Source organism: Melopsittacus undulatus, chromosome 4 (assembly GCF_012275295.1).
Source record: "Melopsittacus undulatus isolate bMelUnd1 chromosome 4, bMelUnd1.mat.Z, whole genome shotgun sequence".
Classification (NCBI taxonomy): domain Eukaryota; kingdom Metazoa; phylum Chordata; class Aves; order Psittaciformes; family Psittaculidae; genus Melopsittacus; species Melopsittacus undulatus.
This window is the reverse complement of record NC_047530.1, coordinates 55,062,837-55,085,533: the sequence shown is the minus strand read 5'-3', so window position 1 is coordinate 55,085,533 and position 22,697 is coordinate 55,062,837. Positions and strand designations below refer to the sequence as shown.

General features: G+C 38.0%; 1 protein-coding gene across 1 annotated transcript; it reads left to right on the top strand.

Annotated features, from left to right (window-relative positions):
• Positions 1-12,285: 12,285 nt before the first annotated feature.
• On the top strand, positions 12,286-22,073 carry PSMA1 (proteasome 20S subunit alpha 1). The gene is made up of 10 exons (XM_031052660.2): positions 12,286-12,439; positions 13,196-13,240; positions 16,012-16,113; positions 16,597-16,700; positions 17,516-17,604; positions 18,349-18,419; positions 19,344-19,473; positions 20,207-20,286; positions 21,148-21,252; positions 21,730-22,073. The coding sequence occupies exons 1-10, from the start codon at positions 12,437-12,439 to the stop codon at positions 21,784-21,786; spliced, it is 786 nt and encodes a 261-aa protein (XP_030908520.1). The 5' UTR covers positions 12,286-12,436; the 3' UTR covers positions 21,787-22,073.
• The last annotated feature ends 624 nt before the right edge of the window (positions 22,074-22,697 follow it).

The following is a 22,697-nucleotide window of genomic DNA, read 5'->3' as shown; positions in this document are numbered from 1 at the left end:
TTACAGAGACTCTAAAATACATAACCATTGCTACTTGGTACTAATGTGGGCTTGATAATGGTTTTAAAGTTTGTGATTCCTGGCTACTTTGAGTTTTAGTACTTAATTATAGTAAGGCTTATTGCAATGTTGTAGTTTTATAAATATAAGTCTCCTAGATGCATACCGCCTTTGGGATCTAAAATACTATGTACTGGTTTCATTATTAGCTATGTAAAAACTGCAAAAAAACCTATGTATTCAGGGGATTAGCCAAATACCAATGAAGCTGAGTGACATACTTTAACTGAAGTTGCTTGAATCACATAATTAAATTGCTAATTCTAGGGCACTTTTGTAGAAGTGAATATCAGATGTCAAGTAGTATTGTTAGAAGTTGGTTTTAAATAAGATTTTATGTTCTTCAGTTTTGGCCTTGGTTACTTACTGTGAAGTTACATAAATTTGTTAAAATATTATGTACTTGGCATGTTTGATTCCTTTAATGATGAAAGTGAGGAATCTATTCTTTACAAGTAAATTTAGTTCTGCTTTTATCTATTAACATGTCCCCTTCCCAGGACTGATGCATTCTTCATGCAAGTTCTGAAAGGGGCGGAGGGAAGAAGGAAAACAGCATTTTTTTCAGGAAATGATTAGTAAAACTTTTGATACTTTTTGATACACTAGGGGAAAAGAAAAAGGTAACCTTTTTCTGGACTTGTTTTATATACTTCCGAGTGTAGGAATTCTTAAAATGTACATGGGATGGTTGTGGTGTTAGTTGAAATGCTGGCAGGTATTCTGTTTAATTAGCTCCCCACCCAGGTCTCTTACACAAATAGGTCTGTACCAAACCTAATAGTGCCATTAACTTATTTCTGAATAGGGAAATGTTGAATTTCTGTAAAACATATTAATCTGGCATGTAAATTAAAATGACTAAGGAATTTTAAGGTTTTGAGTGGAGAGGCCCAATTTCATACACTGCAAAGCAAAATAAAAGAGCCTTAGGGTAGTCAGGAATACTGCTTTAATATGTAGATTTTTTTATTCTGAGGCTTTAGGCAATAATGATCTATAACCAGGATCATGCTTCTGAGATGCCTAGCTAAAAGCCTTTGCTTTTATAGCTGATACAGGAATATATTGTCTTGGACATAAATGAAATTATTATTTTACTGTATGTAAGGTAACAAGATTCCAGTTGCTAGAGCAGTATGCACAAGTACATTTCTGTTTCTGTTAATCTGAAATATATATAAACTATTTTTATAAATGGACATGACATTTTAGAAGATGTTTGTGAAGTCAGTCCGTGCTTTCCCAGTTAACTTTGAAGGTTAGTCTTAAATGACAAAATGACTTGTGAAAATTTAACTTACATGAACCTTAACCAATAAAATCAGGTACTTTCCATGTATTTAAAATTATTTAATCACTGAACATTGTTCACAAATGCAAATGTAAATTTTTTAGGGTGCAAACAATACGTTCCAAGAGTTGAAAGCCATTTCTTCTGATAATAAATGTGATCTGGTTTTCATCCTTCCTCACCTTTTTTTCCCCTTTTTCCCACCTCCTTCTTCTGTTTTTCCATATGGATAGGCTATGGGGCTTTCTAAAGATTAGCTTCCTTAAAAAACTTCCTTGATGATTAATAGTAAACTAAACATGTTTTGTTTAAATTAGGCAAGGATTCAGTGTTCCCTTTATCAGCTGATCTATGTTTATGTTCACCCTGAGAGTATATCTTTACTAGTACTATAGGTCAGATAATTTTACTAATGACAGCAGTAGGAGCATGCATTACTATCAACCCCCTGTATAGTTTCCATGTGAGAATAAGCACAGTCTCCTACTCAATTGCTCTTAAGTGTTTACTGACTCAAAATGATTCCTCATTTCATACACATATGTGGAAAGCTGACTCCCAACTTTGAAACTTTCAAATTTTTTTATAGCTAAGAGTTTTAGCTTCTACTGGTATTTTTATCCTACTTTGTTTAGGGTCTGCTTTGGGTTTTGAGAGGTGCACTGATCTTTGCAATTGTACCTGAGTCTCAGATAACCACTACCATTGCTTTGATAGCCCGTATTCCTGGGCAAATTTGTCTTTTTGCCAACTGAGATCATTAGCACTAGCTTTGGGAGTATTTGTTAATTAGGTTTGTGGGTTCCTCAGAAGCAAGAAGCATCTAAATCCCATCAACACGGCTAGAGAATTGCTTTTGAGCACCCTGTTTCAGTCAGGATGGGACAGAGCTGTACTCCAGACAACACCTGGGACCCTCTAATTCCTGAGTAAGACCTTAGTAGTGAGTCAGCTCCATGACCATGGTGGCAGTTAAAGAAGCTGGTCATCATGCTACCTGTTTTCCAGAGCCCTAACACAGTCTATTGCAATATTACCATGTTTTTAAGGGAAAGACCTTCCTGTGGTCTGTATCTTTACCTCCCCTCAGTGTTTCCTAAGTACTTTCCAAGGCTATTTTTCTAAGAACTTTTGAGTTACTTGTGCTCCATAAAAGACTGGACTCTTCAGCCTCACTCCAGTTCCACATTTGGAATTATCTTGAGTGCTTCTCAAACTATATTCACAAGATCTTTGACCATGTGGTGACCTTTATCAGATTACTGCCCAAAGATTTTTGCCAGAAGTTTGACACTCAAATTACTGGTCATATGTCATCTACACCAATCCTGTAAGCCTCACATTATGCAGCAGGGACAACAGTCTGTGCTTTCGCCTCCTCCTTAATTCTTAAGCAGTTTTCTTGGCTTCTGTGTTCCTAGGAAGAATACAGCAATTATAAAGAGATTCTTTAGCATGATTCCAAGGGAGCATTATGGACCACAAAGTGGTGTGAACTGGAACATCATGCCAGAAGCAAGCAGAAGTGATAGGAGACAGCTTACTCTTCTACTGGTTGTTTAGTATAGTTTTGACCTTTTTTTTAAGTACAGACTTCTTGTGGCTGAGTCTGAATAACATTAGAGTGTTCTTCTAATTACCCATTCTCCCAGGTCTTTATAACAGATGCTTGCTTTCTTGTCTAGAAGTTGTCCTTGGGTGACTTGAGATCAGAAGGAGCTATGTTGTCCTCCCCAGAAGTATAGTATAGTGTTTATCAGACATTTCTGCTAGCAATCTGCCTGGGTTCTTGAATGAGCTGGAAATCAGATTAGGTCATTTCAAGCATATGTATCACAAGCAGAAAATCCATGACAATGTTCTGAAGACTTTTCTACAAGAATATGGTTAACCAAGACCTTTTGTTCTTGTAGATGTGAACAGGAAATGCCATCCTTTTGACTCCAGAGTGTCTTCCAGACCCTTTTGTAATCAGCTGTTCAAGGGGACAGAGGCATTCATATCAACTATATGTGTTTCCTAATCTTCAGAGTTGCTTAGAAAGATAAAATAGGATAATCGTGATCATTCTGGTAACTATGGATGAATGCAAGGGAGATCTGACATAATTTAAACCTTTCTGTTGAACTTTGTTCAACTTCATTATTGAAGTTGCTGTTGGTTTTTGGTGTTTTTTTTCAATCCCCAGAGAATTTTGTTTCCCTTCAGAGAAATACCGTAATTAATAGAAGAACAAATAAAAGGCAGATGTATTTGGCCAAGTAGACTTAATTTGCCGTGTTATACACAGAAAAGCCAATTTTCCTTTTCTTGGCCTCTTGGAATTCTGCTGTATTTCCTGGATAGTGCTGGGTTCCTCTATAAGCTCAATCTATTTGACAGCTGTTTCAGCACTGTGCTTCCAGGCTGGAGGCTTCTTTGTTTTTGTTGACACTATAGTAATTGTATCCTGAAGAGTTTGTTATCTTGCTGGGTTTTTTCTGCTTTATGTACTAGTTTTCAAGTAGGATCTGAATATCTTAGTTGTTTCCTTTGAGTCTGAACACTTTTTGAGTGGTTAGAAATGGTACTTGAACTTTGAAGTGCCTGTGAATGTTCATCACAAGTCCTCATGATTTATGTTACTCTTGCAAAGGCGTATGCATTAAGAAAGAAAAAGAACAGAAGAACACCATATGCAAAGGTAGATATATATTAAAACTATTATCAGCTATTTAAAGGAAAGATCTTAAAATGGTCTTTTCTGAAATGGATGATGGTCTTTTCTTAAAATGGATAATGCATACATGCAGCAGTACAACTTAGGAAATTGCATTTCCTGATCTGAGAAGCATTCTCATTCTGTGAAATTCACGTTCCCTTCACTTTGTAAAAGTGATTGTATAATAGCTAGAAGCCGGAGAATATTGATCAGTTTGACTGTTCATTAGGGACTGTAGTGATAGGACAAGGGGTAATGGGTTGAAACTTACAGCAGGGGTTTAGACTGGATATAAGGAAGAAATTCTGTACTGTTAGGGTGGTGAGGCACTGGAATGGGTTGCCCAGGGAGGTTGTGAATGCTCCATCCCTGGCAGTGTTCAAGGCCAGGCTGGATGAAGCCTTGGGTGATATGGTTTAGTGTGAGGTGTCCCTGCCCATGGCAGGGGGGTTGGAACCAGATGATCTTAATGTCCTTTCCAACCCTAACTATTCTATGATTCTATGATAAACCACTTCTAAGCAATGGAGTACTGCTATCATTTTACTTGTATGCTATAGTTGCATAACACCATATCATTAAAACCATGTGTAAAAATACAAACGTGTTATTCTGTCAATTCCTGTTACATTTTTTAATTTCTTTCCTTCTTTGTGGCTAAGCAGTTTTGGGCCAAAATTCAGAAGACCATTCACAAATATGTTGCTGCAGGCTAAGAATCGTTATCTAGATTAATCCTTTAAAGTCACAAGACAAATGCTATGATACGAAATTTAGAGAGATACCCGTACCATTGTCTTTCAACAAAGGGGGAAATAAACTATATATACTTTCTTAGTTTGATTTAAATTTGACAGTACTGACTACACGTCCAAGATCTAAGTAAGAGTGTGGCTATACTGAAGTTGAAAAAGAAATTGTAACTCAGAAGCTGGATTTTAAAACTGTGGTTGAATATATACTGAAGAAATGTTTAATGAGTCTGCTTTGCACTAGAAATATATATTAATATCACTTCAGTAGAGAGCTACATTAAGAAAGGGCAAACTATATATTTTGGTGAAGTTTGGTAATTATAGATAAGGAAGCAGTGTCAGAGCATATTTCAAATTAAATTGTATAAATGGGTTTTGGATAAGATCCAGAACAAATTAACTTTAAGTTTTGCTTTAGTGGTAAAAAGACTATGTTTGTCTGAAAGTAATGTAAATAATGTGTGCTGACTGTTGTATAAAATTAATAGTGAGAATACAGAATTTGATAAAAGGAGCATTCTCTTTGTCAGGAGCTTATTTTGTAGCTTTTCCCTATGTGATTTTGCACAATATTAAAAAGAAGTACAAATCCATTCATATTTGCTACTCACTGTGAAACAAGGAGGTACCCAGGGCTTTCTGGTAATTGCATTGCCTCAATGCATTTCCAGTTGCATAACAAAAAATTGATAGCCTTTATCACTGGTTACCTTTAAAAATCTGAAGGTACGGATTTGATTTCCCACCTGGAAAATACATCTGTGATTTTATTAATTATTATAGCACAGTTGAAAGGGTCTGTACCCTTCAGTAGTCTTTTGATTTCACACTTGCTCTATTTTTATCTATTCTTTTTTTTTAATTTATGATTTCCAAGTATAAAATCTTCCATTTGGTAATACCTTTTGTCTGAAGAATTATTATTCCTTTCATTTAATGTGATAAACACAGCTTAAAGATACTTTGGTGCTCTGGTGCTCTGTAGTCACAAATTTATTTGATATATACTTCTTAAAACCAAAAAACATGTGCAGATGTGTTGACTGCATAGTGATAATGGTAGTAACTACTGCAGAGATTTTTAGATACTCACTAGTTAGTTTCAAGGCAGGTTTATATAGAGTTGGTCTGGAATTAATTTAGAGCCCTTCAAGCCTATCACTGAATCTTTCCATGAAGCAGGCTTAGAAGCCAAGGGTTGTGCCAAATACTCTGGATTTAGAATCATCCTTGCATCACTGGAATTTATTAATAATTTAAGCATGTATGATGCACTGTCTGAGCTCAGTGATCTGTCAGAACGATTGCAGACAATGAGCATTACACTGCCAGAAGCTCTCTCACAGGCTTAGATTTCTGCTTGCATTGTTGTGAGTTTAGTAATATGTGCAATAAAGATGGCAGTGCCAAATGAAGTTTGTACTATAAAAACAGGGACATGCATGACAGCAAAACTGTTAAAATTCATGTAGAAAAATTAGGAGCTTGGCAAACAGTATAAAAAACCTGGCTGGTGACAGGAAGACTTTCGGAGACTGAAGTTTATTCAAGCATTTCTATTTTTCCTCCATATTAATCCTGTATTGCAGTTTTCCCTAATTCGAAACTGAATCCATGGTAAGAATGGGCTGAGTCACTTTTTAAAAAGTGCGGTCCACAAATAGCAGAATTCTTGCCTGAATAGTAACTGACTATTACAATAGGTTTTAACACTCCCATAGAACTTGAAAATGCCTGTAAAGAGATGTGTTGGAGAAATCCCTAATATCTTGCCAGGAATAGCAAGTTGTTCCTAGTCTTTCTCTCTTTCTCTCAGTACTTAGTTTAGTAGCCTCTGGAAAATTCTGTATGTGAATGTTATTTCCATTTTTCAAGCAGAAACTTCTGGCAATACTAACGTGGCAGAAATATTGTGAACATTTTATTGTATGATCTACATGTAAATACTCATTGTAAAATATTTATGCAATATAAATGCATAACAAAGAGGGTAATACTTTGTCTAGCTATTATATTTGACAGTGATGTCTGTCATAAGGAAATGGGATCCATTAGTGCTCTCATGGATTACAAAGGCTTTATTTCTGTATCACTATTACTTGCAATCTGCGCTGACAATTATACTTAATTCTTTCATAGGTAGAAGTTTTGAAAAATTTAATCACTAATATAACTGATACAGTATTTATTCATGAACTCGCACGTCATTCATAGATGGCTGCCTCAAAATGTTACATATCCACTGCTGAATGATGATGCTTTGGTTTAGATTCAGGTGTACTCGGACAAAAATCATTCCAATAATATGCATCAACAATAGCAATTAATATATTTGATAGAGTTTATGCAGCTATATGCACACTGAAATTGATCTTCTCTCCTCAGAGACTAAAAATAATAACTGCCATTCTTCTTCATTGAAATAAAAAGCTTAAGAAATTTTCATAAATTTCTCATATATGCCACCATACTCCCATAAATTATGATAATAGTTCTTCAGTTATCTTTTGGTGGCTAAAACAATACTGTGTCCCCTGTTTAAGTCATAACTTCTAGGCTAGCAAGCAGTTTACTGCTCAAAAGACCTTTTTCTTATACAGTTAATGTATATTATACGGAAACCCTTCCTCAGAAGAAAGAAACAAATTTCAGGTCCAAGAAATAACTAGCAAAAATATCCATGTGGATTTCTCTCTAAATATATTTTTGTTATATTCAAACAATAACTTACAATTATAAGCTATCTTCATGACCAGAATATGCCACAACAGCTTTACTGTGTTGAACCTTGTGCCCCTTGTTTGCCCCAGGCCCGGAGAGAGAGAGTCAGACTCTTCAGCAGTTCTCTTTCCACAGGGGTTATTTTAGCCTGTTTTCAGCACTGCCTGGTCTTTCCCAGCCAGCTTTGATGATCAAACAAGGTTAGTTGCCCTGAAGGCCTGTCCTGAAAAAAGACAAATTATGGCATTTCACAAAAGTGATAGATTTTTTAAAATCAGGAATAGACTTTAAAAATTTTTGTAGTTAATATTTTTCATGACAAAATATTCCAGTGTTTCAAACTGGTCAGTAGCTTGAAAAATGCCTTTAGCAACATGAATGCAAGGCTGTCATAAGGAAAGAAATGCCTGCACCTCCACTGCGAGTTTGCAAAAGGATAGGAAAGGAATTTGGCATCATTTATAGCAAGTTATTTTCTCCTATTTACAGTACTAAATACAATAGATCTTTTTTCTTTGTGAGCACTTCTGTGATCATCTTTAAGTGATTCTAAAGACAAGTATGTGTTTTTATAGCAGCTGTCAAGCTTTTGTGCTCAGTCTTAACCTAGTTGATGAAAATATCAAATATGACATTCAATGTTATACATGAATGCGTACATTGAAGTAGTCTTTTCACCTTATAAAAATATCTAATAATGAAGTAAATTTATTACGTGAATTAAATCCTAATATGGACTGTTCATATTGTTGAGAGAGTAAGGTAGTTCTCAAAGAAATTTAGTCAAAATGTTCAGTCCTGAATGTATTACAACAATATCCAATTTAATCCTAAGTACCCTTATTTTGATGAAACGAACACGAAGCTGAAATGTTTGTATGTATGTCAGAATGGAATAAAGGTGTTTGGGCCATTTAAATCCAGTTTTATTTTAGAGATTAAGATCCAGCTTTGCGACATTAAATGAAAAGACACAAATCAACGACTTGAGAAGTGTAAGAGACACTTAATGTGAAATGATTATCAACCATGGTGACTTGAGACTAATTAGGTTTAAATGTCATCCAGCTAAATACAGCATGTAAGACTGAAGGGTCTTCTGAAACAAATTCTGACCTTCAGTATTTGTAAGCTGCAGTGGACAAGATGACAATTTTTTGGCTTTTTTTATTTTATTTTTTTTTAATAGGGGAAGGAAGAACAACATTTTAAAGTCTCTCTTCAGCAGTTAATTCTCATGATGATAATTTTTGAGAGTCTTGTACTCTGTCCAAAGGAAGGTATCCACCTCCTCTCATGTTGGTCTAGATGACTGATCATCTACTGGACATTCACTGTACAAAAAAGGGAGCAAACTGTCGAAATCAAATTATTTCTGTCTCAGGATTTTGCTGCCTTTAGTTTCTTAGTGTCCCATATTTAATTTAAACGGTGATAGTATTATTATGAAATGTAGTATTACAAAAAGTGTTACCACTGGCCCCAGTGGAGAAAATCTTTACCAAAGAAACTCTGTACAGCTACAGGAGTATAGTCCATAGCAACACAGTTTTTTTACACAGATGGATGATGAGTGGTATCCCAAAAGGGGAGTTGGAGGAATGTTGTTTCCTTTAGTGAATCGGCAGAAGAGGAGGCATAATGGCCTTGCCTTCTAGTTCCTGTATATTAATCTCTGCAGAGCAATGCCTGACATTGCTCAGATGTCAGGTGCTGTTTATAACTAGGCTGGAAACATAACAGAACAAAATAGTATCATTAATTTCTCCTGAGACTGTATATGCATGTTTTAGGTTAGCTGTTTTTTCATTGGTGCACATAGTTCAAACGTATCAGCAGTATTGTAAGGTGGCTTGAAAAGTCGTTTTATCCATTATTTTTTCCAGCTGCTCTCTCAATCCAAGACCAAAAGACCACAAGGTGCAAATGTTTTCACAGGACAAGTATGACATGTCTCAGGAAGTACTACCATCTTTGCTTGATCATGCTGCTTTTAATGACACCCAATACCACCGTCAGAGTACAGAGAAGCAACATTATCTATTCAGCATCTCCATGCCAATTGTGATTTGATGAGTATTCGTCACCTTTCCTTGTTTCCTGGTATTTGGATTGAAGACTAATTCTACTCTTTACTGCCATTCTTTATATAAAGCTGTTCCATAATTTGAATAATTCTTTCCACTTTTCCTAAGGTCTTAAGTACTGCCGCATCGTTTTAAGGTGGGAAACAAGAATCACAGTATTCAAGTGTGAACGGTGTCAAAATAGGTTGAGTGCTTTTCAACACCGATGCACTGAAATGCAATCAGAAATACATTACAAACCCAGTCACTTTAGCCCTGCCTACACAGGGCTCATACAGAGCCTGAAGGGCAAGCAGGAGCATTCAGAAGGAAGTGAATGACTTCCTTCCCCAGTAAGCATTTCCCTTTTGAGAGATTATTCCTGCCTCTGACATCCTCTTGTGCTGCTGCCTTGGGAATACACTAACAGTTGTCTTGCCTGAAGCACTGGAGAGCAGCTGGAACTCCAGTGCATGCCACTCTTCCTGCCATCACATGGCCTGAATCCACTTGCTCTAGAATAAATTTTTAATAGCTGGACATCTGCTTAGTTTGGTTTTGAATATGTTTTTCTATCCATGTAGTAAAATATTAATAATAAAGGATTAGTAAAGGATGTTATTTAATAAATCCATACAATAGTACATTTAGCTTCCAAAAGTTCTTAATCTGTACAGCGTTTACCAGTTTTCTATGTGAAGTTTCACAAATCCTGCCTTTTCATCACTAAAACTGTGGTTCCTAACATTACTTGCTGTATTTGTACAGAACAATGTAGAGTCTTGGCATAGTTTAGCATTTTATTAAAACTAACATACTTCTGTCAGAAGAGAGGAAATATCTGTCTATTGTTCTATTGCTGTAGGTGGAGTAAAGGGATCTTTAGGAGTCCCTGATTGCTCTAGGAAGTTATTGCAGAATGGTGTTACAGCAGAGACTAAGGGACTATCTGCTGAAACTGCAGTGAAGTTTGAAAGCTGTTCAGCTCACTTAATAAAAAGTTTATATATCCTGTTTCAGTGTGCACCGAACAATGTTGAAGAAAGGAAGTTACTTCAGATCAAATGAATTTTTATTAATCAGAAAGCTTATAAATAGCAAAACAAGTTAATTTAAATATGTTTTGTTTGGTTTTTTGGTTTTCTTATTTTTCCTGGACAACACTGTAGCCCTCTCCAGGGAAAAAGAGAAAACTGTACAGTGGTAAGAGAAATGTGTCATTGGTCTGGAGGTTCCAAAGGTGACTGGATACTGATTTGACTTTAAAGACTGTGACCCCAGCAGTTGGATACTTGTTTTTAAAAAAACCAAACATATGAATACAGTATTGTTTTTATTTTGTCTTAATGCTTGAGTCATGCAATCCTACAGAGTTCTCTCAGCAATTTTTAACTCACTTTTCAGTTTTAAATATATGAGTACTTTATATTGTCCAAAATAGCCCCAGTAAGCAATAAATTTTTGTTAAGCACTTGTAGTTTTCTATCTTTGACAGCAAAAAGACACATTTAGACATTTAATCCCATCTTAGCTGTAATTAAGAAAGACATAGCAATATTTTTCTAATGTTATTTATAATAGTGCTTCTCATTTGGTGTCATATAATTTTAAAGACTTATGTTACTTTTTTTTTTTCCAAAACCCCTGATTAACAGTGGCTGTTGTCCTACTCCTACCCAACCGCCTTCATTTGGTTTTGGTTTGGCTTTTTTACCCTGAACTGCTTAAGCTCATAAGGGTTATGGTCCTGGACACTGTAAGAAAACTTCATTGCAGTATTTGAGAGCACACCACTTCACAAACTGCATGCTTGTGAGAAAAGCCCCATTATAGCTTTAAAACCTTCTAGTGGTTTTAGAGTGTGGAGGGTTGGACTCTGGAGCCTCCTGAAGCATGAGATGCCATTCCTGTGCTGTCTGCACAAGACTGGTGCTAAGTACATAAACTCTACAGGGATGCCTTTTCCTCGATAGCAATGGATTTTGCCTCAGAGTGGAAAAAATGGGAGGAGAAAAGCAATACAGACCTACTATTGCTGGTTCTGCAGTACCTTTCCAAGTGCCTGTGCACATTTGTGCTCACAAAGCAGTGATCAAATTCTTACAGCTGTTCTGGAGAGACCTTTCCTCCAGTTGGCAGTAGTTGGGTTCTTTAATCAATTTTTAAAGAGTAACTGTGATTGAATTTCTCCATACATCTTCTGGCTGCAGCTAAGGTTTTCATGTAACCTGATGCTATTTGTAACAATGGCTGGAACGGCGTTTTGTTCCAATGCTCTCTTCATATCCTGTGAATGTGAAGAACGGTTTTCCCAAAGAACAAAGAAAACGGGATAATAGCAAATAATCCTATATCAGTGCCTTTATCTTCAATGTGTTTAAAAACACTACAGATTTACCAAAACCAACAGCTCGAGTTTATTGATAAAAATAGATGAATTTCAACTTCCCAAATGCAAGTTTTCCTCAGGTAACGAAGCTTCCGTATTGCCCGCAGGAGCCTGAAGAGACCCGCCGCGTTATTTCGAGCGCTGAGCAATCACACCCCTCAGACAGAGCAGGCTCAATGCCGTCGCTCAGCACCTTTAGCACACAGCGACTCCTGCATGGTGTCTACTGGCAGTGACCGGCCCCGCGGCCTCAGCACCTCGGTGTACCGGGATCACCTCCGCAGGCCGCGGCACCGCGCATGCAGCTGGGGCGGGGCTAGCCGCTGTGCGCTCCATCGATGACTCGACGTGCGACTAGTGCTGCTTGACCGCTTCCAGTCCGGAGCGATCGCTGCCGGAGCGGTCCCCTCAAGCTGCCCTGGAGCCCGTGCCGCTTACGGGGGAAGGAGGATGGTGAGGGGCAGCCGGGCTCGGCCGGTTCGGGCCGGGCGACCCCGCGGTCCCTGCCAGGGCTGCGGAGCGGGCTGCAGGGGGAAGGGGAGGGCGAGGAGGAGGGAGCGGGGCCGTGAGTAAGCAGTTCCTGGGCCATGCGGGGCTGGGCTCGCCGCGGGCCGGGAGCAGGCCTATGGCTGAGCCTCACCGAGGGGGCTGCCCGGGGAAGGTGGAGGTCGCGCTCCCCTCGGCGGGGCTGGGGCAGGGGCAGGGAGGGAAGGAAGGAAGGAAGGGGAGTGCAGCGTCGGCTGTGGGGCTCGGCCCGTTTGGCCGCCTCAGCGCAGCCCGGCCCGGCGTGACGGTGCAGAGCGGAGGGTCAGCGCTGCAGGCGGCCCCCGGAGCGGGCCGAGCAACACCGTTCACCCCAGCGCGGAGCGGGACAGGCAGCAGTCCTGGCCCTCCCAGCGTGGCACCGGGGGCTCTCCTTGCACCCCTCATGGTCTCGCCGTGCCCTGAGGCTGCGCCGGCTGCAGAACGGGTTTGGCCGGAGGTCGGTCCCTGCCTCAGGCCTGGGAACAGACGCGTCGTGTAGGGAGCCCTGTAACAAAACGGCCGGAACTTGAGGTTGAACGGGGCTTGAAGTAACCGCATCTAGATTGGAACTGGATGATCTGTAAGGTCCCTTTCAACCCAAACCAGTCCATGATGATTTGCTTAGGAGTGCTCTTTTTGCCAGCTTATAAGTGACACTAATGGATTTTATTTTGCTTATTCTAGTTTCGCAACCAGTATGACAATGATGTTACAGTTTGGAGCCCACAGGTAAAATCTTTATAAGCTTGCTAACAGACTTCTTCCTAGCTTTTTGGTTTTCTTCCACTCTAGCAGAAGTGGTATCACAGTAGTGTAGATTGTGTTCAAGTGCCTAGAGATTGCTGCAGTCTGCTCCCTGTAGCTTTGTAGGCTGTTGCTTTCTACAAGGCCATTAACACCTCTCTGAGCTTCTGGTGTATGAACCTGAGTGATGCTTAGATAGGCCATGTTACCTCAAAGTACTTAAGGCCCTTGTTTTCTGAATGTACCTGTGAGGTACAAAATAGATCCTATCGTTGGGGCTTGGAACTAGATGATCTTTAAAGGTCCCTTCCAGCCCAAACCATTCTGTGATTGTACGATCAATTTACAAACCTATAATGAAAAATTAAGTAAGATATGAAAAAGCATGTAACTGAGCTTAAATCTCCCCAATGTTAAGCTACTGCTAGGTCATTCTCTCTTTTTTCACTAGCTAATATTGGAAAGGAACTATTTGGTTTACTATTTTTTTAAGAGCTTTATTGTCTTCAGATTTTTCAAAATAAAAAATATCTGTTCTTTTTTCAGATTATCTCTGGTTTTATGCACAATTACACAATTTTTGTAGGCCTACAGTAAGCCCCTGTTTGAATGACTGTACCCATGTGGCAGTCTGAAATGTGGAATCTGAGATACTGGTTTTTGTAGTATGAATTCACAGATCTTAATTTTCTGTAATTGTAATGGTTAAAAAACGCCTGCTGAGTAAGTTCCATGTATAAAGCTTGTAATTATAATATTGAGAGCTAGAACGTGTGAGTGGTTAAATGCCATTTTGTAATGCAGTTAACACCGTGCTTCAGGTACGAAGTCTGTGCAGCAGTGTTTCCCATGTTGTGGAATGTCAGGGAGGCTTCACGCTATCTCTGTCTTCAAGGTTATATTGAGATTTACTCCTAAATTGGAAATGTTATTACCTCTGAATCATTTTTTATTGTATATTGCTATTAAAATATATATGGTGTGTTCTGAAGCTCGCATAGGTTGTGTTGACTTCCAAATATTCTAGAAGCAAGCATCAGTTCAGGTGTTTAATACTGCCTCCTCTCTTGGTATGGACATTTTAAGATAGGATACTAATGGAAAACCAGAGTCTTGAAAATTGGCTTGTTTCTAGCAATAGCAAAACTAAAGCTTTATTTTAAATGCAAATAGTGAATTGTATTAGTGTGAAGTTAATATAAGTAGTTTGTGGGTTTGTATTAATACTGAAAATCATGGTCATGTAGTAGTATTGTTTTCAACATATGTTGTAATAGTGCATGTTTCCTACTTTCCATCCTATATGAAGACAGCCTTGAATGTTGGAATGCTCATTAGTCAATACCATTGTGGCTGTAGATGGCTTTGAACTGGTTTATCCTTCTTAACGATGGTGTTTCTCTGGCAGATTCTTTATCAGGAACTTTTTTTTTCCTAAATCTGTCTTTAAAACTTTAAAAATTACTTTTAAAACTATAACATTCTCTTCACACCTTAAGTAGATATTACAAAGTCATCAACATGTTTTTTTTCATAAATTGCCTTGAAAATTTAAGTAGTGTTGATACCTTTTGTAAAAAAGACATTAAGAATTGCTGCTGTGTTGCAGTTACTGCTCCATACTGTCCTGTAGGTGAAGCAGTGATATGATATTGCAATAATTCTTAATACAGGAGCAAAGAATAATCACATTCTATTGGGAGAGGTTTGAAAATATTGTTATAAAGAAAAGGAAATAAGAGATTAAAGGCTATAAAGGATTTTGCACTTTTACAGCCTTGCAAGTCATTCATGAAAGTTGATAAATAGATGTTGGACAGTGTTCCATACTGATGGGCAGTATTCACAGTCATTCAATACTGCTCTTGGGCAGGAAGTATCCTATGTTACTGAAATTCCATTTATAACTTATGGATGAAATGGGATGGTGGATTATTTTAAACATCTAGCAGACTTTGTGTTTCTCTAGAGAAATGAAATTAAAAGCCTTGTGCCAAAAAAAAAACCCAACAAATTAATAGAAAGCAATTTCCTGTAATCTCCAATACATTTCACTATAGGAACTCCATCATAACTGGTAGGATGCAACTGTGTGCTGTGGTCAGTAATTCTAGTACTTGCATATCAGCAGTGAACATGCTGACTATTTGACGTAGGCTGGCCAGCTAGAGTGCAGAACACAGGCTGTGTTGCCTGCAGTTGTTGCATTAAAAGGGCATTGTCTTATTTTCTTCCAAAGCTCCTGGCTGCCTTTGCAGAACTTGGTGGGACTTAAATGTCTTCGAGACCTCTACTCCTCTTTCAGGCTTTACTGCAGTTGACTAATAACTTGTTTAGAAGTTATTAGGGAATGGATAGTGAGACACAACAATTGCATAAGACTTGTTTCTTCATGAAACTCGATTAAAAGTTAAGCATACAACTTCAGCTGGGGGAGTCTGTCTTTGAATCACACTGGGTCAAGTACTGATTCCTCTGAAGACAGTGACAGAAGTCTTGTAATGGCAAGATTTTTTGTACTTTATTTTTAGTTTGCCTGTTTCTTTATATTCACTAGTGAATGGCTCAGAGATGGCCAGGTTTTTTGCAGTTAATTGTGGGGTGTTTGTGGAAGTTAACTGAGGAAGTCTATTGTAGGTTTAAACTATTATGCAGTAAATTGGGGTGGAGGAATCAAACATTTGAAAACAAAGAACTGTTGAAACTTGATTCAGATTATTAACTTTAGAATAATTACTTTTGATTTTATTCTCTAGGGCCGAATTCATCAAATAGAATATGCCATGGAAGCTGTGAAGCAAGGCTCAGCTACTGTGGGGCTGAAGTCGAAGACGCATGCTGTCCTGGTTGCTCTCAAGGTAACTTCAAACCTGTGTTCTCAGGACAATGATATTAGTAGAAAAGTTTCGATTTGGCAAATCAGTTTTGCCCAGTCTGAACTCTTCCATGAATGCAATCCCAGCTTCCTTTTGCTTGTGTATCAGTATCGGACTATAAATATTTTCAGTGTCTATGTAAAGCAGATTTTCATAAAATTGTGAAGGAAGTGAGTGAAAGATTTTTCTTCTCTTTAAAAGATGTGTTCCTCTTCTTTTAATCTTTTTTTTTTCATTAGTTATTAAGTGTTAAAACTACTTTTCCGAAGGCTTGAGTGTCTGTTGTTTCTTTCGTTCTGGCAGTTTCCTACCGAAGTGGAAATAGGTTTCTGTTGCAAGTTTGTACATTTGTTTGTTTTACGTTTCATGATCATACTCAGTTCTTGCTGAAAATGTTATCAGATTTCTCCACAGTGCTTGACAGACTGTTCAGTCTGCCACATTGCTTTCTCCTTTTATGCATAGAGAGCACAGTCTGAGCTTGCAGCTCATCAGAAAAAAATCCTGTACGTTGACAACCATATTGGTATCTCAATTGCTGGACTTACTGCTGATGCAAGACTCTTGTGGTGAGTATCTTAGCTGTTGACTTACATGGTTCTGCAATAATGAGTGAAAGTTCATTTGTAGACTATTGCAAATGAAATTTTATGGTCAGCTAAGGATTAGTATTGAGTTGCTGCTCTGTTGTACTATGCCAAAGACCTCAGCATGATATACTGGCAGATGTTTAACTAGTTGGCAGAAATCTCACTTGCTCTTTGGTTTTGTTACTAGTACGACAATCCTGTCTGGTTTTCTCAGTGTGATGGAGTTTCCAAGCAGTCTGAGAAAGTTCATCACTTAGATCCCACTAGCAGCTGCTTCTGTATATTTACATTTAAGAAAGTTATTTAAAAAGTACACTGCTGCATGTCTCAGCTTCAGAGGGGCTTGCTTTTTACCTGCTGGCCCTATAGTTTCATGAAATGAGGTAAATGTACACAGAAGGAGAAGTGTTCCTGAGTTTGATAGGAAAGGGCTTAGAAGAAATTTCTGAAATAAATCTAAATTGCTGTAGCATTACAAAGAAGTGTTACCATTTTACTGCAGCTTTTCTTCAGACAGTGTCTGTTGCCTGCATGAACTTCTGCCTTCTTTGCCTTTGTATCGCTGAAATACAATAATACTCTTTCAAACCTGTGGTCAACTTTAAAATAACAGTGATAGGTCACGATGAAATGAAATTACGGAATGCCTTTGACCCTTTTTCTCAAGGAGCAGAGTAGAAAAAAATGCTTATATTAAGAGACAAGTATTGTGACAACTCATTGTGACTTTGATGTCTGCATTGGTTTTGATTTTCCCTCCCTTCCTATTTTTTTTTTCTCTTTTTTCCTCTTAGCAATTTCATGCGTCAGGAATGTCTGGATTCTAGATTTGTGTTTGATAGACCTCTGCCAGTTTCTCGCCTAGTGTCACTAATTGGAAGTAGTATCCTTTTTTTACACTTTTATGACTTTTATAGCTTTTTACTTGTTCATACATGTTCATAAAATTATTTTCCTATATCCCAGCTTAAAAGTCAATTTAAATTAAGAGTTAATTTTTCTTTATTCACATAGCTTGTGTATTCTTTCAGAGAATATCCCATAATGTGCACTGATCTGATAGAGAAGCTTAAAGTGCTATGCAACATTTAACATGGCACTGTTTTTTACTGTTACACAGCACCATGCCTTTGGAAGTGGGGGAGAAGATGTCACTGCACCATCCAAAATAGGATGATTTACTGTATTATAGTTGCTCGCTGGGACACACATATACGCGCACACACACACATATATATATACAAACACACACATATATATGGGTTTTATCCTGTGGCAACTTTTGTCTCTCCATGGAACACAACTGAGGCCTTGTATTCTGATGTCAGGTACCTAGAAAATGCTCAAAGAGATAAGAAATTAAGCGAGGCTGTGCAGCATTAGGTGAAGTGTTTGTATACTTGGTTTAATGCACTGCTGAGTTATTTCAGAAAAGCTAATTGCTAAATTTGTTCTGATGGAAAAGAAATTGGTATTCCAGTACATTGTGAGATCTGGGGGGTTTTTTGAACATAGTCTTCACTTCTCTGTATAATGGCTGTATAATGATTTTGGTGTATCTTTGCTTGACTTAGGAAAATGGGCAATTAGCATGTTATTTCGAGATTGTTTCCTTAGCTTTCTTAAGAAACCCAGATACCAACACAGCGTTATGGCAGGAGACCGTATGGAGTAGGACTGCTCATTGCAGGTTATGATGTAAGTAAGCTTCAGTAGTTACTAATTCTATACAAATACTATACAAATTCTTAACAAATACATGTTAAGAGAGGAAGATGGAAGAAGCAGACTTACCAAAATTCTCAGAATAAGTAAATAATTTTCTGCATCTTGACCTAAAATATAGCTTTCAAAAATGCTTCTGAATAGCTAATTCTGCCTACACTTATGAAGTGTACATTTGCAAAAATGAACAACTCTTTACTGCAAAAATTAGATTTGTGTTTTAAGGGATCAAAGTGTTGATCCCACAATTATAGTAATTTTACTATTGATTATGAAGATTTGTGAACTCTTATTTTAAATGTTGTCAATAAAAAAACGTATGTGGAAATCATTGCTGGCCTCTACCTTACTTGTTTAGCAACAGCAGTTTGCTTAATGCAGCACAACAGAATCTCTGACCTCCAGAATTTTGACGTGAGGAAAGTTGAAGGAAATTGTCATCTTGCCTGAAATCGTGCATGGGATGTTTAAGCCTACAGCAAGTTTTTAGTTCTGTGCAGATAAGATGGAATGTGTATGAAATACCTGCTGCAAGCCACAGGGTAGAAAGCATACGCAAGCATAGCACTGTTTAAGGAATAGAGAAGGAAACACTTCTAGTGCTAGCTATCCTGCCCACATAAAAGCTGCATTTTAATGAACAAAGTGAAAGAAATAATTTTTTTTACTTTTTTTTTAGGTTATTGCTTTTTTCTTTCAGTAGTTTTGAAGGAACTGTATAAGAACAGTGATATGATAAGCAATATAAAATACATTTATGTGCATACATATAAGCTGTGTGATATACCATGAAGCAAAACTATTTTAGAAAATCTCATGTGTTCCAGCACCAGGCTTGGTGTGCATTTATACATTTGTTTTACACTCTGTGTGTTGGTTTTCTTTCTCTCTTTGTAGGATATGGGTCCTCATATCTTCCAGACTTGTCCCTCTGCAAACTATTTTGACTGCAAAGCAATGTCTATTGGTGCTCGTTCACAATCGGCACGAACTTACTTGGAAAGACATATGACTGAATTTACTGACTGTGAGTAGTGAAACTGTGTCTGTCTAATGGTATTCATCAATTATGCACTTTGTTTTCTACTACTGCTCCATTCTTTCACATTCTGGGAGCCAAATTTTGGTGTAAGTGTAAATCTGCATGAAGACAAAGTTGTAGAGGAAATGTTACAAATTTTCATGTCTTAACTTCTGGGTGCTTATTACATCTAATGAAAAGAGAAGTTTTTTGCCCAGGAAAGCAGAGAAAAAAACAAACCTAAAAGGCCTCTGCCCTGTTTAACCCAGGGGAAGGACAATTCTGTCCATGTCAGAGCAAGGATGGTATGTCAGGGCAGTTATTAATTGGTGCATTGAAAAACGTGAATTTATTTTTGCATGAAATAGTGATGAGGAGGCTATTGAATAGCTGTTTGGGTTAAAAGAAAACTTGATTATCACTGGTTGCACTGGTGGCAAGGCAGGTGCCAAAATTAGATGCATTCAGCCTCAAGTTTAGGGAAGGGTTTGTTTCTTGAGATACACTGATTGTCCTGGATTCAGCTGTAGCAGTCATTTTTTCTCCTTAGGAGCTGGTGCAGTGCTACCTACACCTATCAAACCAACTCTGTGTTCAGTACCAAAAAGGAGAGGAGCTCTGGAAGTCAAGTTAGCCAAGCTGATTTTCTAGTTATCAACTAGGAATGTAAAGAAGGGAAAATGAGTGCCTAGAGATAATAGTATATAGTTTGTAAATGTCTTTCTGGTTTCATTTGAAGGCAATCTAAATGAGCTAGTTAAACATGGACTGCGTGCCCTGAGAGAGACTCTTCCTGCTGAACAGGATCTGACCACCAAGGTAAAAACTAAGTTTTCTCATGAAGAAATTTTACTGCTGCTATTACTAGAAATAACTGTGACAAAATACATGTGAAGTATGGCTGGCACTGAAATTTGGAAGCTGAATACTAGTAGATAATTTCATGTCACCAGTTAATCTACAGTGTCCTTCCTTACTTATCATAGATTTAACTTTCCGATCAGAAGTGATATTGCCTCTAAATAAGGCCTTGCTTCCCTGGTGGCTTCATTGTTTTAAACTTTGATCAATGTTTAAGGTGCATCACATGCAACTAGAATCACAACTTGGCATTGTAAGCACAGTCAGTAATTCACCTGGGATGTGGGGGAAGGTAACGCACAAGCAGTTGATTGAGTATCCACCATCAGAAGCTGCAGAAACTTCTGACAATAGAGTAACTGTTGAACTAGAAAATTCTAAAGGTATCCATTAGTTGGGGTTTTGCCTGTGGCTGGTCTGCACTTTTCCATGTTTATCTTTTCTTAGCCCTCCTTGTTTTTTAGAACTCTTAAAATAATGAAAATCCAAAATAAGACTAAAATAGTTGAGTTTGAAAAATCACGTATCTTATTAAAAAGAAAAAAAAAGAAAGAAATTAAAAGCCTTAAAAAGTGGTTTTAATTTGAAGATTTTGAAACATTACAGCTTTTGTAGGGTATAAATCTGCCTCCCTTTCCTTTCCTAGTAAAATCTGCCAAAGAGGGGCTCTCTGGATCTTTTTTTCCCTTAAGGTGACACAGAGAGCACAATGAGTCTCTCTGTCATGGGAGGAAACTTTTGATCTGTTTCACAACTGTAAAGCCAGAGTTTATTTGCAGGAGACTGCTTCACATTTCTTCACATTTCTTTGGTTGACAGAATGTTTCCATTGGAATTGTTGGCAAAGACATGGAGTTCACCATCTATGACGATGATGATGTAGCACCATTCCTAGAAGGTCTTGAGGAGAGGCCACAGAGAAAGGTGTGTGGTTTCAATAAACAGGCTTTGTTGAAAGACAGCATTTTGTGATATATGACCTATCACATTTGTGTTTGCAACATTTAACTCTACTATTCTAGTAGTTTTAGGAATGGGATTTTTTAAATTTGAAGTTACTATATGAAAACCATATAACCTTGGTTATCATATGAAAATCATATAACCTTAGTTGGAAACTAAGATGCTTATTAAATCAGTTTATGCTGAACTGGCACCACACTGTTCCAATGTCATCTTTGATCAAGTCCAAGTTTTTACTATTTTGCAGCAGAAGTGGCTATGTATGTTTCATGCCTGGAGCAAGATGCTCTGTCCTGCTCCATGCTTAATTTGGGTATTGCTCCTTTGTAAAACTGCTGACATGAGCTGCATTTGCACTGGTGGTGCTCAAACCAGGGTAAAGCTGATTTACTTGTAAAGTGTTGTCTTCCTAAAATACTTGTTTTTCTTCTCTTCAAGCCTGCTCCAGTTTCTGATGACCTTGCAGAAAAGGCAGAGGAGCCGATGGAGCACTAGTTGGTGGATGAGTTCCTCTGTATCAATGTATGTCCAATTATACAGGAAAGTTTATCCATTTGCTGATAACTTTATCCTCACCTATTTCTGCCCATACATTCTGAAGATTACTCTTCAAAAAAGAAAGAAACAAACCCACCTATCCTTAAAAGGTAGACAGGAGGTCATAATTTGGTGTTTCACAAGAAAGTTGTAATCTTTTCTAAATAGTACATGAAACTGTTTTTTAATAAAAAGTATACTGTCTTAAACTTGTAAGGACAAGTGGAAATAAATCGCTTTCTTGGAATCTGCTGGGGGTTTGGTTTCCTTTTTAATATGAACAAACAAATATTCAAATTACTCTGTCATATCAAGGTGTCATCATGTGTTTGATCATTTGTCAGAGTCAGCATTTACTTCCTGTGTATAAATACGGTGCTTTGTTGAGCTGAGAGGACTTTAAAATGGCTACAAAACTACACAATGGTCACGGAACAGCTAGGATGCAGCGTGTTTCCCCATGTTGTCTTGTTGTCTCAAACTCGACTTGAAAAGATACTTCTGGTGATGGGTGTTTACTAGAAATGTTGCAGTCTGAAGGAGCTTCAGGCTGCCAACCAGCTTGTGTTTGGGTTGAGTCCTCTGCTTCAGTAAACCCCAGCCTGTTTGCAGGTGAATTGTATCACTTGGTTTCTTTAGAGCCATCAGCCAGGCATGGATAAGGGGGGGTCTTCTAGCTCCCTGATGGCCTAAACTGGAGTAAGGAGGGAAGCACCCAAAATGCCTATCACAGGTTCCCTGACCTGCAGAGCCCCTGCAGTGCTGTGGAATAAGCCAACTTCCTTCAGCACGTTCTGCATTGTCTGACTGAGGAGCACCCACTGCCTGCTGGGATTCAGATTTGGATCTAACAGTGGCTTCTTTAGGGA

What these genes read in the sequence shown, in the direction of transcription:
- PSMA1 (XM_031052660.2), top strand. An exon ending in TTACAGTTTGGAGCCCACAG is followed by an intron (nt 13,241 to 16,011) that starts GTAAAATCTTTA and finishes TTTATTCTCTAG; the next exon opens with GGCCGAATTCATCAAATAGA. An exon ending in TGCTCATTGCAGGTTATGAT is followed by an intron (nt 18,420 to 19,343) that starts GTAAGTAAGCTT and finishes CTCTCTTTGTAG; the next exon opens with GATATGGGTCCTCATATCTT.